Source organism: Camellia sinensis, chromosome 12 (assembly GCF_055761805.1).
Source record: "Camellia sinensis isolate YWXY chromosome 12, ASM5576180v1, whole genome shotgun sequence".
Lineage (NCBI taxonomy): Eukaryota > Viridiplantae > Streptophyta > Magnoliopsida > Ericales > Theaceae > Camellia > Camellia sinensis.
In genome coordinates, this window is record NC_138972.1 from 68290535 (window position 1) to 68313556 (window position 23022).

General features: G+C 35.6%; 1 protein-coding gene across 1 annotated transcript; it reads right to left on the reverse strand.

Moving 5' to 3' along the window:
• Positions 1-865: 865 nt before the first annotated feature.
• Positions 866-16452, reverse strand: LOC114291239 (GTP-binding family protein). The gene is made up of 8 exons (XM_028235280.2): positions 15564-16452; positions 7400-7489; positions 6798-6943; positions 4278-4436; positions 4127-4193; positions 3643-3750; positions 3379-3518; positions 866-1259 (listed from the first exon to the last, which is right to left on the reverse strand). The coding sequence occupies exons 1-8, from the start codon at positions 16068-16070 to the stop codon at positions 1175-1177; spliced, it is 1302 nt and encodes a 433-aa protein (XP_028091081.2). The 5' UTR covers positions 16071-16452; the 3' UTR covers positions 866-1174.
• Between the last annotated feature and the right edge of the window lie 6570 nt (positions 16453-23022).

Consider the following 23022-nt stretch of genomic DNA (forward strand, 5'->3'; position numbering starts at 1 on the left):
TATTTTTATCAGCAAAAGAAGAGAATATTATTGAAGTAAATTGAAGAGTACAATCCGAAAATACATCAATATTAATGGTGTCTGTTTTTGTTTATAAAAACAAAATATGTAATTAGTTTACAAAAATTACTAAACTCAATAAATATAAGAAAGTTGTTTTCATTTTTTTTTTAAAAAAATTATTCTTTCCTCCATTCCCCACTTCATCCAGCCCCCACCCCCGGTCATCACCACCGTGTGCAGTGGGCTGTGTGGTGCACTTAGCACAAATATGCATTGGTGAAATTATTGTAAACTTATTTAAAAATCAAATTTCATTGTATTCCGAAGGCGAATTCGTTATAAACATGATGCACATCATCTAGTGGAGCAAATATTGCCTTCGAAAGAAATAAATGAAAGAACTTTAATGTTTCCACACTTGACATTTTTACAGATAAAAAAATTGTTTGACAAAACACATAAATATGACAAGAATCAGATACAAATCCGAAATGACAGGACACAACATGAAAAAATAAATAAATTGGGTTGGTATTTACATTTCTTTTGATACGAATTGAAAATGATGACACAAATAAGAGTATCATTCAGCCCGGGCCTAGTTGGAGTGTATTTTTGTTTGTTAAATGTAACTATTCTGACCATTGATTAAATCAAGACAAGCGTCAAAGTCCTTGGGCTAAATATTTTTTTTTGAACACACTGCACACCAGAATAATAAGGCGAATTGATGAATCGAAAGGGAAGATATCAACTTATTTATTAGAAAGAACGGAGTATGATATACTAATCAATGGAAAGTCAAAACATTTTCTGAACTGTAAAACACGGCAAGTTTACAGAAAACCAAACTCGAGTGAAATTGTACTAAAAAATAAAGCAACTTGCTACCAAAATATGAGTAACCCATGTGTGATAAGAATTGTTCCTTCAGGCTCGGATTCTATAATGGCCCTTTTAACCAATTTTAACAGCAATATGCCAAGCTAATGAATCAATGCAATTCAAGTGGCTCAACACCACGATCTTTGAAAGGTTAAGATATAAAGATAAATAAAGTACAAGTACAATTAATGATTCCTCTATATATTTTACAAAATCGCTTAGCCAAAAAAGAAAAAGAAAAAAGAAAAGTGTATGATGATGGCATATGCTTGATTTGCCGATTGCATCATTTAACTCTGACCTGAAGAATGAGGTGAACATTCCTCTTGAATATGGACCTCAGCTCTTCATTGGCTTCAATGCCTATTCTCCTGTGTCAAGACAAGCAATCATAGATGACAAATAATAAAAAAGAAATAAAAGTTGAAAAAAAAAACCTTTAATAAGGTCACTGCAATATGTTTAGTATTATCTGATGGATGAACAAACAGAGATGTGCAAAAAAATGTAATCAAAGGGAAAAACACCACCAAATGAACAAATGTAAATATGTCTGCAATTAATTAGGACATCAGTACAATATCTTGCTTCATTTCTTCTGTATGATTTTTGGTTTTTCTTAATTAAACTTCACATTTAAGTGGATTATCCCAATGTGTCTTGAGAGCACCCATGGGACTGCCCTGAATTTTTCTTGAAATCCCAAACAAGACTGCACTTGTAAATTCAAAACTTTCGAGCAGTTTAGAAAAAGATAATTTTAGGATTCCGAGTGATATTATGAACAAGAGATATAATTACACATTTGCATGTCTCCTATTAAAGAGGTGTCGAATAGATGGACATTCCAGAACAATAAATAAAACAAGATTGTTCAACCATTACCACCATCGTAAAATAAACACATTATATAACCTTTCACCATTTCAATATTATAGTTATCACAACTCAAGAAAGGCTGATGCAGGAGGCTTGGGCCAACACTGTTGAATTTCAAAATGGTCATACAACTAATAATTTTTTCACAATTTCAACAAAAAAATCTATATTATCAATTTCAAATCCCAACACAAAACCCACAAATTAATCAAATTCATTGAGTTACAAAAATATTTTTTTACAAATCAATCTACAAATTTTTCTACAAAACAATCAAATTAGGAGGGTGGGGAGAAGAGGGAAGGTGGACGGACAGAGCTGGGTGGCCAGTGAGGTGGATGGGGGTGAGAGGAAAGGTGGACGGTAGGATCTGGCCATGAAGGGGTGGAGAAAGGTGCAGTGATTGATGAGGGGAGTGAAAGAGGGAGAGAAAAAGAGAGAGTAATTGGAATGCTGGAAGAATGGTCACTGGAGGTGTGGGATGGTAGCAGGGTGTGATGCCTCAAAGGGGGGGATGACATGAAAATGAAAAGTGGGGGCCTAATTGGGTGTCGGAAGGTGCAAGGTTTGAATATATATGTGGGCAGATCGGTTGGGCAAGTTGAAAATTTTTAAAACATACAATTGGCCGACCAACAAAGAAATTAGTATCTAACCGCCCAACTTGCTCCACTGTCCCTCTAAAAACTGCATGAATTGGTGCAAATTGGCGTGAATCGGCCAAAAAAAAAAAATTTTATTGAAATTTAGCTGATCAAATAAATTTCTATCAATGCTATTGCCTATTTGTCATGTTGGGTAATCAAGTTTAGTAATATAAAAATCATTAATATGTAAAAATCAACCTAACTATCAAACTGAACAACCCAACCCTCAGATACTCTAGGAAGCATGGGTGCGCGGGTGCGGTAAGGGTATGGGTATGTTACAGATACGTTGAAATGGCAAAATCTAAAAATGTAGGATACGAATACGGTCATGTATTTCCATAATTAAAAAAAAAATTATTTATAGTAGTAGTACATAATATATAACAACTAAAAAAATAAATGCAAAAATTGATTAAAAGTACTTTTGTAATGGTAAAAAAAAAGAACACTTGAGTATTTTTTATAATTGCAAAAATACCCCATACTAAAGTTTTTAAAAAATAGGCACAATTTAATTGTTCCAGTAACCCTGTATTTTAAAAAAATTATATTTATGTCTAGACATATCTACAAAAGTACCCGAAACGTACCCATCTCATACTCAAAACGCACCCACGCCATACCCACCCTATACTTGAGCCGTACCCAAAGAATTTCACATAGTCGATACACGTGGAGCCATGCTAGTATTACAAGTACTGGGTAAGTACGTTCTACTCATTCCATCATTTGTTCTTGATGGTGGTCTTAAGTTAAAAGAAGACCTAAGATCGAATTTTGGGCAGGGACAACGGAAATATTTTCGGAGTATCCATGCTTCATAGCAAATACTTATGTTGGTTCCCCTTTATTTTCAGTAATTGATAATAATGAATGGCCTTTTGGCTGAGTCTCATTGAATTGAACCAACCCAAACCAAGCACAGAACATGCAAGTATATTCTAACCCCAAATGAGCATACCCTATTTTAGAGCCATTCTTCCCAACAAGAATTTTGCGCTGGCTCATCTTGTGAGTGATGAAATGTTGTTCAATCCTAAGAGAACCATCTCGTAACTCCTTCCAATCTACCAAGTGATGTTGTATGCCATACGGGATTTCCTGAAATAAGTTAAATTTGCCAATTTAAATTCCTTGGAGACATATCACAGAAATACACATAAAAAAAAGCAAGTACTAAACAATGTATATTTTGGCAAGATAAATGTAGGAATCTAAGCACAACCTGATGTACATGGTCCAACAATCTTTCACGGACAACTTCTAATGATATGCTTTTCATAACTTCTTCACTCATTGCAAGTGGATCTTCATCCCAAGGCCTTTTAACTGCCTAATCACATTTCAAAGGAGAAATTACACGAATCATAGACAGAATAAACAAAATCAGGCAGAATATTTTAAACATGAATTCCCAGGGCTCAGGTGCTTCATACAAAAGTATGACAAAAAAATTCTATAACAGAAATGTTGAGAAAACAAATAGAAAGAATAGAAGTCTTTATGCTTCTCTTTGTTAAAATGAACTGACATTTAACAGGAAACTGCCCTAACAGGAAGCATATCTTTGAACATTTAGGCTGTTGACAAGTAGCCTCATTCATTCAAAAAAATATTACGAGAAATGCACCTGAATGCTACAAGAAATAAAATCTGCATTGCAATGGGTAAATATTACAAAGGTGGCATTACTTAAAAAGGAAATATACCTGCTCCATCAAATATTGAGTTAGATCTTTTACTCCAGAACCCTTCAATCCAGAGATCATGAAATACCTAGAAAATAAAAAAAGATAAATCAAGGAATCAGATGCTTACTCGAACATTGACAGTCAATTATCATAATGAAACAGAACCTACCTTTCATATCCAGGTAGATCTTTGAATTGTTCTGCAACCTTCAACAAATCTTTCTTTTTTTCAACCAAGTCCACCTTATTCATACATAGCACTCGTTTCTGTTTTGGATTCGCTTGTGAACCCATATGTTTAATCAATCCAATCACTCTTTTATCAGGCCTGTATAAGTGAAAGAAACCAAAGAACTGAGTGATCAATGATCCTAACATGTTACCATCTATACAAGAGTAGGTACACTAAGTACCAAATATGCACAAGATTATTTCTCATCAATGTTTCAAAGCTCGACTGTTCGATGAAACGGATAAAGCAGGTAAGTGTTACCAATTCAGTTTTCACATCAAACTAAACCATAATATCACAATTATGTTATTAATATAAAATTATATTCCAATTCTTTAGTCTATACACATAATCATGAAAACCACATAGTAAGAATTATCAAAAAGAGCCTAGAAAAAGTATTAATAACTCCTGAATAGTCCAAAAAGAAAATGAAGTGGATATCAAATAATTGATATAAGAAAATGAAATTAAGAACCATCACGATATAACTGGGGGTGGGGGTGAAGCAACAGTTTATGACAAAAAGCTAGTCTCAACTATAAACCCATCATCAAAGTAGAATTCATATAAGAGAAGACCACATTCAAATTATTATTAAAATAGAAAAAATAAGTGTGATCCTGTGTATGTTAGAGAGAGAGAGAGAGAGAGAGAGAGTTGAATAATGAAATTTTATAAATAGACTCTGTTATAGTCCATGGGGGGAATCTTCCTTCTAAAAGGTTTTCCACCTAGCCACAGTTGTACTTTACTTCCTTTGGTTAGTTGATGCCAAGCCAAAGATTAATCTATGCTAGCTAGTCAACCAATCAAGAAAAACTCCATTTTACAAATGAAGAAGCTGCTCTGTCCACTGTAAATCTTCCATATTTTTCGTTACAGATACCCTTAAGAAGAGTGATTATCATTATGTCCAGTAATTGAAAATGATCCCCGGTTTCTTTCCGTAGACATTCTTACAGTTGTATTCTTTAGACCACCAACAATGTGCTCAAAGCTTTCAATCCATCAATTGCAATGTCAGCAAAATTTACTGTAGTCAGTTGGAGATTTCAATACATTCAAAGGCTTGCAAAAATGACAATCAGATCAAGGCCGATGATTTGCAAAAATCAGTTTTTAAGACTAAGTACGCAATTTTCAAAGTTTCGGAATTTCCAAGTAAGACCTCAAAACCAAGCCCTCTATAGTAAGGGAATAGGACTACAAGCATATACTTGAAATCCAATTTATTTTTATTGTTATTTTATCCACGCACCTTCTTTCATGAGATACAGCCCTATATTTAGACTAGAAATTACTTCATGGTGAAGCACTTGGGACAAAAGAAAACAGATAAGGCAGCAAGTGGCTCCAGTGCAGCTACTCAATAACATGTGACAAATGGATAAGATGCAACCACTAATTGATATGCATGTGGCATATGGCTTACATGCAGCAATCTTAATGACAACTAGGTTGACCAGTAGCCACCTCCTGGGAGGTTACCTTATGGCTAAGATGCTTAAAACAATACCCTAAAAGACAACTTTTGAAGTATATTATAAACTACATCTAATAATACTTGATGACAACTTAATAAAATTCCAATTTGAAAGCCTCATACTGTGCCTTTTGTGCTCGAGAGCTGGTCCTAACCCTTGTTTTCACAATCTTCATGGAAAATGGACTTTTCCCCAGAGAAAACAAGAAAACTCTTTGCAACTTAGCTCAACCTTGATCCCAAACATATTCACTGTTTACAAGAATCCTTTCTTCTCTAATCAATACATAGGAAAAAATTTACAAAAGAATACATAGGTGGTACGATGACAATACGAGCCCTCCATAGATATCAAAATGAAAGATGAGACAAAAAGGATGACTACAAATGAATTGTTCACAGAATAATATTTAAGATTAATGACCTCAGCCAAGTGACAACCCATAAGCAAGCATTCAGTATTTCTCGCGTTGATTGTAAAACCTAAGGATTTGACTACCAGTTGCCCATAATTGCAACAGTATGAAAGTTGAGATGCATTTCCCCGGAGTCTCAATGATGAATACTTGATTTCCACATTGAAATGAGCACAAAAGGTGGCCTCTCTTGACAATGTATAATTTGGAGCAAATTGATAAACCAAATTTAGAAACAAGGCAGTGTTAAACCATCAAGGCCAGGGATGTTTTGTGATATGATTTAAAAATATAATATAATTTGAAAGAGTATTAAACAGAAATGTTCATTGGATCAATGCAAGAAATTGTTATCCAAAGGCCAACTTGAACGCTTTACACGAGAAGTATTATCGGAGGAGTGTCTATGCTGTCTAGATCAGTATATGAATTTTCAATTGTGATATGGTAATAAATGACAACCATAACATTGAAAAATACTAAAAATTGAAGAGCACCAAAAAACAGAGAAAAGATTTTGGAGTTCGCTCAAAATCAAAGAGAGGAGTCACTGACCTGTTAAGATGTCTATGAACATCAAATATAATTATGAGCACATCATATAGGTCAACAGAACTCCATGCACTTTCTACACGGACTTTCATATCATTATGAGGGAAACCATTTTTCTTCAGCATAAGTCCTGGAGTGTCAAAGAAGCACTGTACACAAACCAGTTAAATATCATCCTGGAATAATTTTTTTTAAAAAAATTAAAAATGTAAAAAGGCGGATTTGCTACAGTTTTAGCATGACGAAACATGAAACCAAGAATGGAACACTGTACATTATTTTGTTGAGAAGTGAAGCTTGTCAGCAAGAAATAATAAAGCAAATTATTAAACATTAGAAAATCATCACTTATACACAGAGCATCTTTAACATGTTGAACTCTATTGTTAACAACAAGAGGCCATTTAATAAACAAAGACATTATTCTATTCTAAACTGCATTGTATCCATTGAGTGAAGGGGCAATACTGGAGGGGCCAAATTCAAAAGCAAAGGAGAGATCTAAAAGAATATCAGAAAATCGTGATGCTATTTGCTAATGATTTTCTCTTTTGGGAGCAATTGCAAACAATTAAGTTAGTTAATTAATTAGAAAAGAGACATACAATTTGGGTGTTTCCCTTGGTCATCACTCCTAATACTTCATGAGTAGTTGTGTTTGTCTTGCGAGAAACAGCCGCAACCTTTGTCCCAACCTGTAACAAATAATAAATGTAACTAGCTCCAAAAATATCTGAATATGACGCCATTAGAAATAAACGCTGGTTAAAACGCTTTAAAAAGTATAAATGTAAATATGCTCTAATTGATAGGACATATATATATATATATATATTGATAATAGGGTGTTTGGGCCAGCTTGTGCACACCTCGACTAATCTTGGGACCTTGAAGTTAACGACTAGGCTAATATGTCTCTATACATATATATGTACCTCCATGGATAAAAAGATTGAATACGTAATCCAATTGTACAAGTTTACAAAAATATTATTTACAACAAATATTAACACAAATACCTCTATTCAAACATGATAATCTGAATGTGTTACCATTTCCGTTATGAAAATAACAAGTTATATCACTTCAAAGAGAAGTAAAGTTATATTACTATTTGTTGTATACTTGTAGTAACTAATATACTAAACTAGGAAATGATGGAACCCTCATATGTATAAAAATTCAATATTGAGATCCCATAGATACAAGAGCACCAAACTAGAATTAAACAAAATCATCAAGTCATGATCCACAACCAGAATCAAGATCACAATTCCATAGAATCTTTTCTGACTTATTTCTTCCTAGATTTTCCCTAAAAAAATATATGAGAGAGAACCTTTCCATAGACTTCCAACTTTCAGCTCCATCTCTTTAGGGACCACTTCCAAACAGGAAAATCTCTCTTTGTTTTCTGTTAGTATAATATTTTGAGTGGTAATGTTGTTTCATGAAATAGACAACAGCGATTTATAAGCCAAGAAAGATGGATACAAACATAGGACACAAATACAACACGATACTAACAAATCGACACAACAATTTAAAAAAGGAAAAGAAAAGAAAAGAAAAGAAAAGAGAACATGACACATCGGACACAACAACAAATCATATATATCATTAAAAGTAGTGTTTTTCTCATGCTTAGGTGGCACATTATAAGGGCTTATTTTTTTTCTAAAAGAGTCACGTCAGCATGTATTTTTGTTAATTACATATAGAGTTCTATACAAACCTAAATCTAATTTAAATTACACTAATTTTACCTATTTTATATGGACTCTATTTGACAAATATTTCTTTTTCATATATTTTTCATAGTAAATTGAGATAATTCACAGACACAATACCAATTTTGCGTTTCACGTTTTTCTTCTTAATTCTTTCAAGGGTATTAGGATTTTTTTTTAATGCTAAATCGCCTCTTTTTTTCTTATTTTCCTTTGCATTATTCTATATCCAATACTAACTCTATATTCGTGCATTATTCTATACCCAATACTAATTCTATATTATTTTATATTATGGATTTGTTGTTTAAATTTTATAGTGATTCTATATATGAAATTATATTCCCTTTCCTATATTATTTATATAATCACAACTCACAGAAGGAAAAACCTGTACAACAATGATACTCTCGAGGAACCTCTAAAGTTTGGATTTATTGCTTTAGTTACTTGTCAATTGTTGAACAGTAAATTCTTTTATGTTTTGACATCATATTACAAATGATTAATCACTTTACACACTGAAATGTATTTATTGTTTGGATGTTTTCATTATTTTTTCTTTTTGGATTTAAATGTTGTTATGTGATTTTTTTCTTAGTTAGTCGTTATTGAATTTCTTTTATATAATTGATATTTTAATTTAGGGTGAAGCACCAATAAATCCTAAATTATGAACTTATGCACCACTTAGTCCTGTATCTTTTCTGTTGAACCAAAAAGTCCTGAATAGTATGAAATGGCAGATTTGTCCTTCACCATGCGTGTTTTTATGTTTTAATGGGAGGGCAATGTGGGTTTTGGCTACTGTCAAAATTCCTTTTATGGACACAAAGCGCACTATAGGGTTTTATAGTTTTCCACGTTTTTGATGGAATCTTTCAAAATGTGTTAGGAAACATTGGGAATGAACACTACTACATTTGAACATTCCAATGCTGGTGGATTGAAACACTAACGTTTTTTTATTTCCGCAGATAGTGATCGAATTCCACTTTTGATATTTAGGGGAACCCTAATTGGATGAATATCTACATTACACACATCAAGTAGGAACATCTTTGACTGTAGCAGACAAATCAAAGCTTCGTCCTCTCTGGTGATTCGATCAATATTGATGGACATGAACGTTAGGTGTAGCGTTCACCACTGATTCAGTCATCCCCTGAGTTGTTGACGATGACAATGAAACTGAAAGGTGTGTACCTTTTGCAATTGAAATTGTGGATGCATTTTGGAAATTGTATTTGTGATTTTTGAGTTTTACTTGTTAGCTTTGTGAGTTGTTGTATTTGCTCATTTCCCCAATGTACTACGCATAGTGGGATTAAGGCAACCTTACTGTCTGTATATTCTATTAGGTAGTGTAAATGTCGTTGGTATTGTGCCGTTGTTGAATGTTTTTATCAATATTGATCGTGCTAGTGGTGTTTATTGAACAGTAATGGTAATGTCTCCGGCTGTAATGGTTATGTTTGCCATTTTGGGGTGATGTATTCAACATGGTTGCACCGTAATGCCGAAGATGTTTGGGTTAGGTTGATGGTATGACAAACCAAATTGTTCAAAACTGGGTGAAAGTAATTGTAACGTCGATTAGGAAAATGATACATGTTTAGTGGTAGTGCGAAGGTGTGTAATATTAGTTAATGCAATCGTGGATCGTTTTTGGAAATGTCGTAGGTGGTTTTTCCGAAACACTTACCTTGAGAAAAAAAATCTCAGAACATCGCCAGTGCTGGCAACCCACAACAACACGACAGGCTTCCCAAACTAGCAAACACAAAACCCACAATCAATAAAACCACATCAACAAACTAACCAATTCCCCTATAAATCACTTAATTGAATATATAAAAACGGAAATGTGCAAATACGCTACCACGAATGCACAAATCCACATCATCACTATAATCCCTTAATCCTGTAAAAAAGGATAAAAATGTAAACTTGAACAATACCAAATCAAATGAAAAGATTCCTTCCTAACTAAATAGGACCAAACGGTTCATAAAAAAAAACACAGGACCAAATGGAACAACATTTCTTGATTTGGGATTTATCTGTAATTTTTCCTTTAATTTAATTAAGAGTGTTTATTTTACAATCTTATAATTTAATATATATGTCATATAAAATCATTATATGATAATCCAACTACAACATATTTATATTTAATTTTTTAAATAAATTTTATATAATTTCTATTTCTACATTTTTATTTTCCAAATGAATATAAAAGAAATTTAAATAGTTAGAATTACTTTTAATTTTATGTTAATAATTCTTCTTCTAATTTAACTATTATTTTTAATATCAAAATGAATATCATACAAAATTATTATATGATAATTACACTTGTATAATACGATAGAACTAAATTTATCAAAATACACAAATAATTTAACTAAAATTAATATATATAAGTATTCAAGTAATAATTTTGTAGAACGATAGCGCCAATATTATAAAAATAAATAATTAAAATTATACTTTAATTTTTATTTTTATTTTTATTTTTATTTTAATTTTAAATTAAAATTATTCTTTTATAACACATAATGTACCATCGAATATTTTTTTTAAAAAAAATAGCACGTGCATTGCACGGGTCAATGGCTAGTAAGTATACTATTTATATGCATACATTAAATTCATAAATATTTTTCCATCTTTTACATTACAAATACATTTAAATTTTATAATATGAAAATAGGAAGAAATTATTTTCTATATTCTATATATAGGAAAAGAAGTATGAACAAGAAGTCCAAATACCTATTTCACAAAATTCAATTTATATTCTTTTATTAAAAAGAAAAAAGAAAAGACAAAAAGATTAATAGATATAAATCCGCAATATTTTTATTTTATCGTGAACACAAACTTTTTTGTACTGACATTGTGTTTCATGGGTGTGTAAGAGGTGGACATGTGTCGCACAAGTTAGGTTGCAAATAAGCCAAGCGAAGTCGACCATTGCCATGTTCAAGCTCAACTTGATCGACTTTGAAGTGTTTGAGCTCAAATTGAACCTAAACAACTAAGCTTAAACTCAACTCGTTGTCTTAAAATTAAACTCGAGCTCATCTTCACAATGAACAACTTGATTAAATGGTTGTAGTGGACTCATTTCCTTTGTTTTCGCCACTTATATAAGCTCTTTGTATATATTGCAATACATTGAGAAGGCAATGTTAGACGGTAAAGCTTTGTAAGCATGACATTTCCTTTCAATTTTGTTACTATTCATTGATTAGATATGTCAGACTCACTTCTCCACTTGAGCCAACCTACTTTGATTCATGAATTACATCGTCTCCAATCCCATCATTGTTATTAATAATTGAATCTAAATATAAAAAAAAAATGTTCATTATTTGTTATCTCCTCGCTGTCAATGTTCATTTCTCCATTATTTTCACTTCTACTATTGTTAAAATTACATTTCATATATTCAATTTTATTTCTACCAACCTTAAACCCTTTTGACTTAAGTTTCTCTCCAGATTTCTAATGTAGTGATAATTCCTTTCTTAGTAGAACAATATCATCAACGAATAAAATACACCATATGACATCATTTTGAATGTGTTTGGTTAATTCATTCATGACTAGGGCAGCTAGGTAAGGACTTAAAGCTTACCTTTGATGCAACCCTACGGTGATTGAAAATTCACTAGTTTGTCTTGCAGGAGATCTAATTATAGTCACAACTTCATATAGAATGTGTCAACTATCCTATAGGCCAAACACTCTGTTGAGCAATGCATTAAATATATGTTGAACTAGAGAGGAACTGATTAAATAATTTGATATAATTGAGTTCACCTAATCGAGTTGAACTCATATTAGATCAAGCTTGAGTAAGGTTTTAAAAAGCGGCTGCAACCGTTACGTAACGCCATTACGTAACGGTTTTGGCGATTACCGCCACCCGTTATGGCCGCTTTTGCAGTGTGATCGAGATTCACAGGTGTGTCGGCTGTAGCGGCTGCCGTAGTGGTCATAACAGTGCCGTAACAGCCGTAACAGTCCAAACTGTTTCTTTCGAAAAAACACACAAAAAAAAAGAGCTGAAAATGGGGGAAGGGGGATAGAAAGAGGAGGGAAGATAAAGGAGAAAATGGAAGAGTAAGAGATAGAGAGAGAGAAAAGGGAAGATGAAGAACATGTTATTGATTTGTTGAAGCTGTATAACCTATGCTATTCTATTTAGCTGCTATCACTAAACCATTTTATTTGTGTGTGTCTATCTATATATTGTTTGAAAATAATAATAATAATAATAATAATAAGTGTGGTCATTATCTATTTGGCTTAGTTAAAATATGCATATATATATATATTTAGCCTCTTATTTATTCTCATACTTTTGTCATTGTTTATCTTATATATAATAGTTAGTGATTGATTTTTTGTATGAGATAAAGTCATTAATTATTAAAATAAAATGTAAAAAACTCAGTTTATAGTGATTTAAAAATATAAAATATATTGGATCATACTTAAAAATTTATAAAAATTGATCAATATTTATTTTTAATCCAATAAATATGATCATGGAAAAAAAAAATATGCGTATCGGTAAGTTTTTTTCAAATTGTGTGAAAAATAAAAAAATTCACGGTTCCGGTTACCGCAACCGTTACACTACGACCTTTACACCCCGCAACCGCAACAGCGTCACCGCTACCGTTACGGCGGCCGCAACCGCTTTTCAGAATCTTGATTGAGTCATCTGATAATTGAGCTTCAATTTAACTTATGAAGCATGGGTACGTGTATGAGTACTGATACTGCTACGATACGAGTACATCGGTACGGTAAAATCTAAAAAAAAATAGGATACGAATATGGCTAGGTACATTTATAAAACAACATTTATTTTTAATGTGGAGTAATAATGCAAAGATCAGTTAAATGGTTTAATTTGTTAAAACGCAACTTACAATTCACATTTAATGTCAAAAGTAAAGGTACAAACCAAAATTAAAAATCATTATATTAAATAACTCGCAAACCATAACTTAATTTTAGAATCATGCTAAGCATAAGTCCAATGAAATTAATTTACCTTTGTATTAGAAGAAAATATTATTTCGATTGATGTACGGTACGACTTGGGTATATATTAGGTATATCTGGGTATGCTAAAAATTAAGAAGGAAAAATTTGGGTACGTGTTTCGTGTACCTAGTACGTATGCAAAAGTACCATACAAAGTAGCAGCACCCGGTAAATACTCTGTACGGGTACGGCATGTTTGTCGAAGTATCCATGCTTCATATTAAGGCTTGAGCTGGACTCATTTAACATTCGAAAGAGTTTGAACGATCTGCAATCGAGTCCAGATTTGAGTTGTTCATAAATAGCTTAGTTCGTTTACAACCCTACCAAGTGCATCTAACTAAAAAAAAGATACAAACAAATAATACAACATGTTTGGATGTGTCTAACATGTGTCAGTGACAGTCCAACAAGCATTGGTGTCTAACACAAACACAACACCTTTTTAGAAGTGTTACACTTCTTAGTTTATGAATGGTCTTGGGTCCAACTCTTGTTGATAAGGGAGAGCAACCCAAAAGAAAGTAAAAAAAGATAAAGGAAGATTAAAAGAAAAGGTAGAAAACCAAATTGAATACGGATTAAGAAGCTTGAAATGACTATACATTCTCTATAACAATGCGTGCCATAAAAAATATACAACCATTTAAAGCTTTGTTAACAAATGCATTTAAGACACTCGTTAACAAGACCCATTAAATATTGGTTAAGGAATTTGTACCCTGTCCATAATGAGATGGCCTAATCATTAACATTAAAATCACTAGCATGACGACCAATCCTAAGCAAGTCAACCAATAAGCTTTGTTTTTGTTCTTTGTTCCTGTTTCCTCTTTGGTCAACACTTACAATAAGAGTTTCACTCTTGATCCTACCCTCTCCTAATGATGCAATATTCGGTCAAGGCCAACCTATGCCATTACAAAGTGGCAACTTCTCATTCAAATACACATATATCAATGCATGTGTGTGTGTATAAACTCTAAAAAGAGACTTTTGTTTCCATCAAAAAAAAAAAGAAGAGGGAAAATGAAAGAAAACTACGAAACCCACAAGCAAATGGACAAAAATATTTAGGAGGCTCAGAAATAGTTTTGAGATAACTCAATTAAAGGCGTAACTTTTGAAACCTGGCTCTCTTAGAACTTTCTTCCACTGTTTTCATAGAACATATGTAAAATTCCAGAGACCAAAGATTCATGGACAGAAAAACAGGGTTGGTCCAGGGCATAGTGAGAATTTTGATGGCTATATGGCATGGTAACAACAAAGCAACAAACTTGGCATGTCGATGAGTTGTGAGAGAGAAGTGCAACAACTTTCACTAAGCATAAAAACATACACACTCTCTAATCTTCCTATAGCTGTTTCTTTCATGGAATCTGCCCATGAATGTCATCCATCTAAAGGTAAATTGTTTTACTTCTCATTTCTCTTTTCATTTTCCTCTTCTTCTACATTTTTTTTTTTATTTGACTAAATGGACATATGTGCCATAGATTTTTGGTTTGTTCAGTCCCCCCTATTTCCTTAATCCATATTGAAACAAATAAATAACAACAACAATTTCATCTTTTGGAATTTACCAAATCAATAAACTAGTTAGGTCAAGTCATCATTCCCTGCATGAGACATCAAGATTAAATGAGCAAGGCTTTAACAACAAGATCCATTTCCAATGAAAGATAGCAATTGTTCCTATCCCTTTGAATGATGTGATGCAATTTGCAAATTACTTCATCGAGACAACTCCAATATCATAAAAATCAAAAGGATCACTCTCCTCAAGCAGCAACGCTGCCACCTTCCTTTCCAACACTCATTTTTCATGTGTGAAAATCCATAGGGAAAACTAACAACTGAGCTTGACCTAAAATCAAACACCTAAATTGCACAAACCTACACAAGCACATTAATTCAAATAAAAGCATTTTGTTATAAATAGAAGTGAATAAAGAGAAGAACAAACCATGTAATTGGTTAGCGCAGACTTTCCAGCATTGGGTGCGCCGATAATTCCCACAGACAATGACTTCTGGTCTTCTTCCTTCACCACCACATCCTCTTCCTCCTCCTCCTCCTCGTCCGGCAGCTCCAATGCAGCTTCAAGCAAAGCCTTTGCAAGCGCAGCAGCTCGGCGCCTCTTCTCCTCTTCCTTGACCAAAATTCTCGAATTCTGTATCTGGGTTTCTTCTCCAAAGATAGCCCGATTGGCTTTAGCTCTGTAGTTCTCATCCCAAGTCGGCTTTGGAGCTATTTCGGGCCCAGAATCCAAACCGATGTTGGGTAATGTGTATTCGCTACTGTCAAAGACAGAGTCGCCATTCTCGTCATCTTCAGAGGCGGTGGGGGTGGGGTTGTGTTGCTGAGGTTGGGATGCGTAGAAGCGGCAGAGAAGGGTTGAATTGAGATGGGTTTTGGTGGGTATTGAAGAAGAAAGGATTGTGAATGTTCTAAGAGCTCTCAAAGCTTTCATTTCAAAGCAATGAAAAGTGTATTTTTAGTCAATCAATGAAATAGATAGATAGGCCTCATCAACTGCAATCATGCCTCTATTGTAAAGAGTGTTGTATTGTCTCAATTGGGTTGTGGTGTTCTTGGTGAGAAGCGAATGGGAGTGTACGTATCAGAGAGAGAGAGAGAGAGAGAGAGAGTTCAGGTTTTGCTTCAAAATAGCAGAAAGATTGGAGGTTTGGGAAGAAAATTGTACCGAGGGTTTAGCGTCCAGCGGATTGGATACGTTGGTCATTTTGAAATTCTGTGTTCTAGGGTTTTAGCCCTTTTTTTGTTTTTTGTTTTTAATCACCAAAGGTAGGCAAAAATGCTGTGAACCCATTTGCAAATCCCAAATTTAGCCTGAATGAGAGTTACGTGGTTAAAATGAAATTTGTATAGTGTGAAATTTATATATAGAATAAATTTAAATTATTAAAAGATAATTATAGATAATTTTTGAATAGTTAAGTTTAAATTTGTGATATTATTAAATTAATTTTGTTGATCTAAACTGTTGATGTCATGTAAGTCAAGAGTAATTCTATTTTTATGCACTAAATTTTTTCAGTTCAAACATTTAATGAAATTTTTTCTTAATATAATTTTGTCCTAAAATAAAAATGTCATTTATCCTTATCTTTTTGCACTAAAATCCTAATTCTGAAATGCCAAAATCATTCTCTATTGCCAATGCCACCTTTTTCCTCTTTCATCTCCTCTAATTGGCTTTTTCTCCTTCTGCCTATAATCACTTTGTTATGAATCATACACTTCCACGAGTCCCTTACCGTGAATCACTCACTTTCAAAATTAAATGTGAAGATATAGGATAGAAGGAGATGATGAGTTGGAAGTGGCGATAGAAGGTTAAGAGTGGTGGTAAGAGGAGCAAAAAAGGAGAAGGTGGACAGAAGAAAAATTACGATCATGTTTAGTTTGATTTTCTAAAACTAACAAAAATAAACATTGAAAATATATTTTAAAATTTATTCCTACCCTCCAAAAATATAAAACTATATAAAAAGTATAAGTGTTTTTTATTTTTTCATTTTTTTTAACCAAACTAATTTTTTGTTTAAAAAAAAAATTCAAAAAACAGATTTTGAAAACCAAACCAAACATGGCTTGGGGTTTTAAAATTGAACATGTTGGTATTATTGGAATAAAAGGTTGTGTATTGAGAATTTTTATTTTTTTTATGGGTTAATTGAGAAGATGTTCATTAAGTGTGTATACTGGGGAGTTTCTATTTGCACACACCACTTCTCCTCTTTCCACACACTTAATGATATATATATTTTATTTCATCTTTGTTCTAAAATAAAATTACCAAAATATCCCTTTTTCTTCAACCAAACCCTTACCCTAATCATCCCCACCGCTGGCCGCCACCCCCTCCGTTACCTTCCCTACCAGCTCCTCTCTTCTCTAATCGAAGCCCCTCCTCACCCCGTCACTTGTCGCTCACACTCCCTAGTTCCTCTTTTCTCCCATCGAAGCCCCATTCCTCACCTCGTGCCCTTTTGCAACATCTCATTCACCCTTCCCGCCAATTGTAACTCTCTCTCTCTCTCTCTCCACGGTCGCCAAACAAATCGCCACCGCTTCCACTTTCTGCCCCTTCAAACCAAACACATTGATTCAGAAGTGTAACGCCCTCAAAAAAATAACATTAAACCAACATTTTAGACATGCATTGATACAATGGAAATCAACCATTTCTATTCATCAGAATAATTCTTACAACTGTATTACATGTTAACAACAAAAGCAAATGTCCTATGGGCTTACAGCTTTCCAAGTTAACACTTGGTTACAAAAAGGAGAGTACTAACTCAATACATATTAAGCCATTGGCTTGAATTTACATGTAATACATCAAAATAAACAAAAGAAAGAGTCTTCAACTCTCATCATCATCCACCAAACTATATCCTTGGAGGTGGCATACTACATGTACCTGAAAATAATGTCCCATAAAGGGTGAGCCAACGCCCAGAAGAGATATGCTAAACACAATATGAGCAATGACTAAGATATTAGCAATTGATAGATGTTCAATTTTCATAAACCAATTCATAATCCATTTCCATTTCTTATCAATTTCACAATTTCCAACAACGGCTCAGAACCTGGCCAACCACTTATATGAGACAAAGACTCATATTAAACATTTTCCATTTTACAATAGATAAACACACTGGTTATATCAATATCTCAATAGATAAGCATACAAGCTGTATCCACGTTTCAACAGATATGCATATTAGCTATATCAACACTTCCAATGACAAGCATATGAGCTGTATCAACACTTCCAAAGATAAGCATATGAGTTGTATCAGTGGAGTCCATCCCCTATCTCCTCCCAAACAACATCCGGTTTAGAGGTCCATCCTCTATCTTCCCCTAAACCGTGGAGTACATCCCCTATCTCCTTCCACACACACAATGCATATATACACAAAGGTCATATACACAATCAACCAATACATAACGTTAATGTATTCTATCAACCGTCATACTCTATGACATGTCCAATTGATTAGTTTTAGTTTGCCTAATCATCATGCATTGTCTACAACAATCAAAACTACCCTCCACCGGTAGCCCAAGCAATTATTCTAAACAGATAATAAAAGCTCCAACAGATAAAATATCAATGTTTTCAAAAGTGAGCGATTTATAAATCCAACTCCATCATTTCACCACATAATGAGCCAATTTCATTATTTCCAACTTAATTCCATAAGTTCACAATTTTTCCAAATTAATTATACCAATTAATTTTAATTAACAAATTAGGACTTTTACCCCCAACTCTTGATATTAACCCGAAGGTTCCAAATCACCAACCAACAACTATATCATTACTTTGAAACCCAAAATACAAGTTATGAGCCCAAAATCACAAAACCCTTTTTACACATTTTGAAACCCTAAGTCCCAAAATTTCCCAAGTTCAACACTCTATCAAAACAACTAAAAATCTAGGTCAAAGACCATAAGAGTGAGTAGGAATCCCTATCTCAAAAGATGAGACCCAACGAAGAAGATGATGAAAACGAACTTGCTCCAAACCACGAGTTTCTCGGATCAAAAGGTAGCCCTCGACGATCAACAACTCTTTTGTAAAGGCCAAAGGTGAGGAAAACACCCTTGCTAGATCAATATCTAGAGAGAATGCAAGATTTTAGAGAGAGGAGCTCTCAAATGGCTTTTTTGGAAAAGTAAAAGAAAGAAAGAAAGAGAAAAAGTGATTTAAAACTGTCCCACAGCCAATTGATATACGACATTCCCGCTCGAGCGGAAAACACAACGCTCGAGTGTCAAGAACAAAAACTAGGTCCGCTCGAGCGCAAAAAGCCCCGCTCGAGCGCCAAGACATAGGAATAAAGCACATCCGCTCGAGTGCGAAAACCAGTCCACTCGAGCGTAGATTTCCCCCTCCCAGAACTTACACCGAAAAGGTATTACCCGCTCGAGCGCCAAAGTACCCGCTCGAGCGCCACCGCTCGAGTGTACACAAACCCGCTCGAGCGTAAAAATCACACCTGTAGAAGTTTTGCAGGGGCACGAAAAACTAGGAGTACGTAATCTCCGCTCGAGCGCAAGAAGACCCGCTCGAGCGGACCTTCTAAAAACTGGGCAACAAAGAATTGAAACTAAAGCCTAACCAACCTGTAACAACTCTGCCCCATACATCCTAAAACTCAATCAAGTGAAATTAAAGGATGACAACAAGGTGTACCACTACTAACATCACGGAACCGAGTCCGAAATACAACAGAACAGTAAAGGGACAACCGGGATCGCTATAACCTCCCCCCCTTAAAGAATTTCGTCCCCGAAATTAAACACAAGTTTTTCAAAAACAGGTTTTCTCCATTCTCAACAATATTACAACATAATATTAAACAACCCGACCCATTACCGGTCAATCCCATCTCTTTTCAAGAGGCATTACACATTATTCATAACAACCTGCATTATCAACATGCATTCTTTTGAAATTTAGCAATTTCAACTCGTTTTTCCACAATTTCATAACATATGCAACATCATCATCATGCTTGCATTTCCACAATATACTTAACATACACAATGTTAAAACAAACTTCCATTAACCAAAACATTCACAATGTTTTACAACGTAAGACACATACAATGCTCTTAACGTTCAACGATATTACAAAAATTCCATTACACGGTCACACATCAACAAACAAGTCCGGATATTTCTCGCGGACTTCCAACTCACGTTCCCAAGTGGCTTCCTCCACTCCGTGATACTTCCACAAAACCTTTACCAAGGGAATGGTCTTGCCTCGCAAGACTTGATCCTGCCTATCCAAGACCCGAACCGGTCTCTCCTCATACGAGGCATCCTCATCTACCTCCAAGTCGGTCCAATCTAACACATGGGATAGATCCGGCTCATACTTCAGAAGCATACTAACATGAAAGACGTCATGAACTCCGAACAACTGCAGTGGCAAAGCCAAACGATAGGCAACCTCGCTAATCCTCTTAAGGATTTCAAAGGGACCAATAAACCGAGGGGATAACTTCCCACTCTTCCCAAACCTCATCAAACCTCGCCTAGGTGATATTTTCAAGAAGACATGATCACCCACCTCAAATGCCAAAGGCCTCCTCCTACGGTTGGCATAACTCTTTTGGCGACTCTGAGCTATAACAAGCCTCCTACGGATAAGCTCAACTTTCTCCGTCGTCTCCTTAACCAACTCCGGACCCAACAAAGGTACATCACCCACCTCGGCCCAACACACTGGAGACCTACACGGTCGGCCATACAAGGCCTCAAACGGTGCCATACCGATGCTAGACTGAAAACTGTTGTTGTAGGCAAACTCCACCAAGGGCAAGTGCCTCTCCCACGTCCCACTAAAGTCGAGGACACAACCTCGAAGCATATCCTCAAGGATCTGAATAGTACGCTCGGACTGCCCGTCAGTCTGAGGATGATAAGCCGTACTAAAGGTCAACCTAGTGCCCAAGGCACTCTGCAAACTCTGCCACAACCTAGCAGTAAAACGAGATCTCTATCTGAGACGATCGTCACTGGGACCCCGTGCAATCTCACTATGTCCCGAATATACAAGTCGGCGAGTTGATCTACCGAATCTCTTACGCGCATGGGAATGAAGTGCGCCGACTTAGTCAACCGGTCTACAACCACCCAAATGGCATCACTACCCTGCTGAGTCCTCGGAAGACCTACAACGAAGTCCATAGTGACATGCTCCCACTTCCACTCGGCAATAGGCAAGGGTTGCAACAAACCCGCTGGCCTCTGATGCTCGGCCTTCACTTGCTGGCAAGTAAGGCACTTAGACACGAAAACAACCACATCTCTCTTCATACCCTGCCACCAAAACTGGCGACCCAAATCCCGATACATCTTAGTGCCTCCCGGATGCACCGCAAGGCGTGAATGATGGAACTCTCGGAGCACTTCCTCTCGGCAAGGCTCCGGCACAAACAAATGGTCTCGGTATCTCACACTTAGGTCGGGATACACCGTCAAACCTTTTCAACTTTCCCACTAGAGATCTTCTCTCGGAAGGACTCTACCTCAAGGTCACCTTTCTGTGCCTCTAATACTCGGGTCACAAGTGTAGGCTGCGCAACAACAGAAAACAAGGCCGCAGCCTCAACAGATTCGCCTAGTAGCAAATCAAACTCGCCAAGTGCACCCAACATCTCCTATTCCCGGATGGCTATACAAGCTACATCACTAATGGACTTCCTACTAAGGGCATCGGCCACAACATTGGCCTTTCCCGGGTGATAGTGCAACTCAAAATCATAATCCTCAATGAACTCTATCCATCTTCTCTGCCTCAAATTCAAGTCTCTCTGTGTAAACAGATACTTCAAACTCTTGTGGTCCGAGAACACCTCGAACCTCTCACCATAAAAGTAGTGCCTCCAAATCTTCAAGGCAAAAATCACTACTGCTAACTCTAGGTCGTGTGTAGGGTAATTCTTCTCGTGTATTTTCAACTGTCGTGAGCCATAAGCTACCACTTTCCCCTCTTGCATCAACACACAACCCAAACCCTCTCGTGAGGCATCACAATAAACCGCATAACCCAACCCTCTCTCCGGAATAATTAAAACCGGAGCGGTGGTCAATCTAACCTTCAACTCTTGGAACGACTTTTCACAAGTCTCACTCCATACAAACTTGACCCTTTCTGCGTCAATCTAGTCAACGGCGAAGCTAGCCTGGAGAAATCCTTCACAAACCGACAATAATACCCAGCTAATCCCAGAAAAACTGCGGATTTCAAACACACTCTCAGGCTGTTCCAATCTTGCACTGCCTCTACCTTGGATGTATCAACAGACACCCCTTCCCCGGATACCACATGGCCTAAGAATTTCACCTCTTCTAGCCAGAACTCACACTTCCCAAACTTGGCATACAGCCTATGGGCTCTAAGCAACTCAAACACCACTCTCAAGTGTTCTTCGTGCTCTTCCTCAGAAAGCGAATAGATAAGAATGTCGTCCACGAAAACGACTACAAATCGATCCAAAAATTCCCAGAAAATCCGGTTCATCAAGTCCATAAAGACTGCCGGTGCATTGGTAAGCCCGAATGGCATCACCAGAAACTCGTAATGGCCATACTGCGTACGGAATGCCGTCTTAGGAATATCCTCCTCCCTGATCCTCAACTGGTGGTAACCCGATCTCAAGTCTATCTTAGAGAAACAACGGGAACCCTTCAACTGGTCAAACAGATCATCAATACGGGGCATAGGATACTTATTCTTGACCGTAGCCCGATTCAACTTCCGGTAGTCTATACACAATCTCAAGGCACCATCTTTCTTTTTAGCAAAGAGGGCCGGTGCTCCCCACGGCGAAACACTAGGGCGAACAAAACCCTTATCTAG

What these genes read in the sequence shown, in the direction of transcription:
- LOC114291239 (XM_028235280.2), bottom strand. Translation starts at nt 16,070, where the DNA reads ATGAAAGCTTTGAGAGCTCTTAGAACATTCACAATCCTTTCTTCTTCA. An exon ending in CTGCGCTAACCAATTACATG is followed by an intron (nt 7,490 to 15,563) that starts GTTTGTTCTTCT and finishes TATTTGTTACAG; the next exon opens with GTTGGGACAAAGGTTGCGGC. An exon ending in CCAAGGGAAACACCCAAATT is followed by an intron (nt 6,944 to 7,399) that starts GTATGTCTCTTT and finishes GTTTGTGTACAG; the next exon opens with TGCTTCTTTGACACTCCAGG.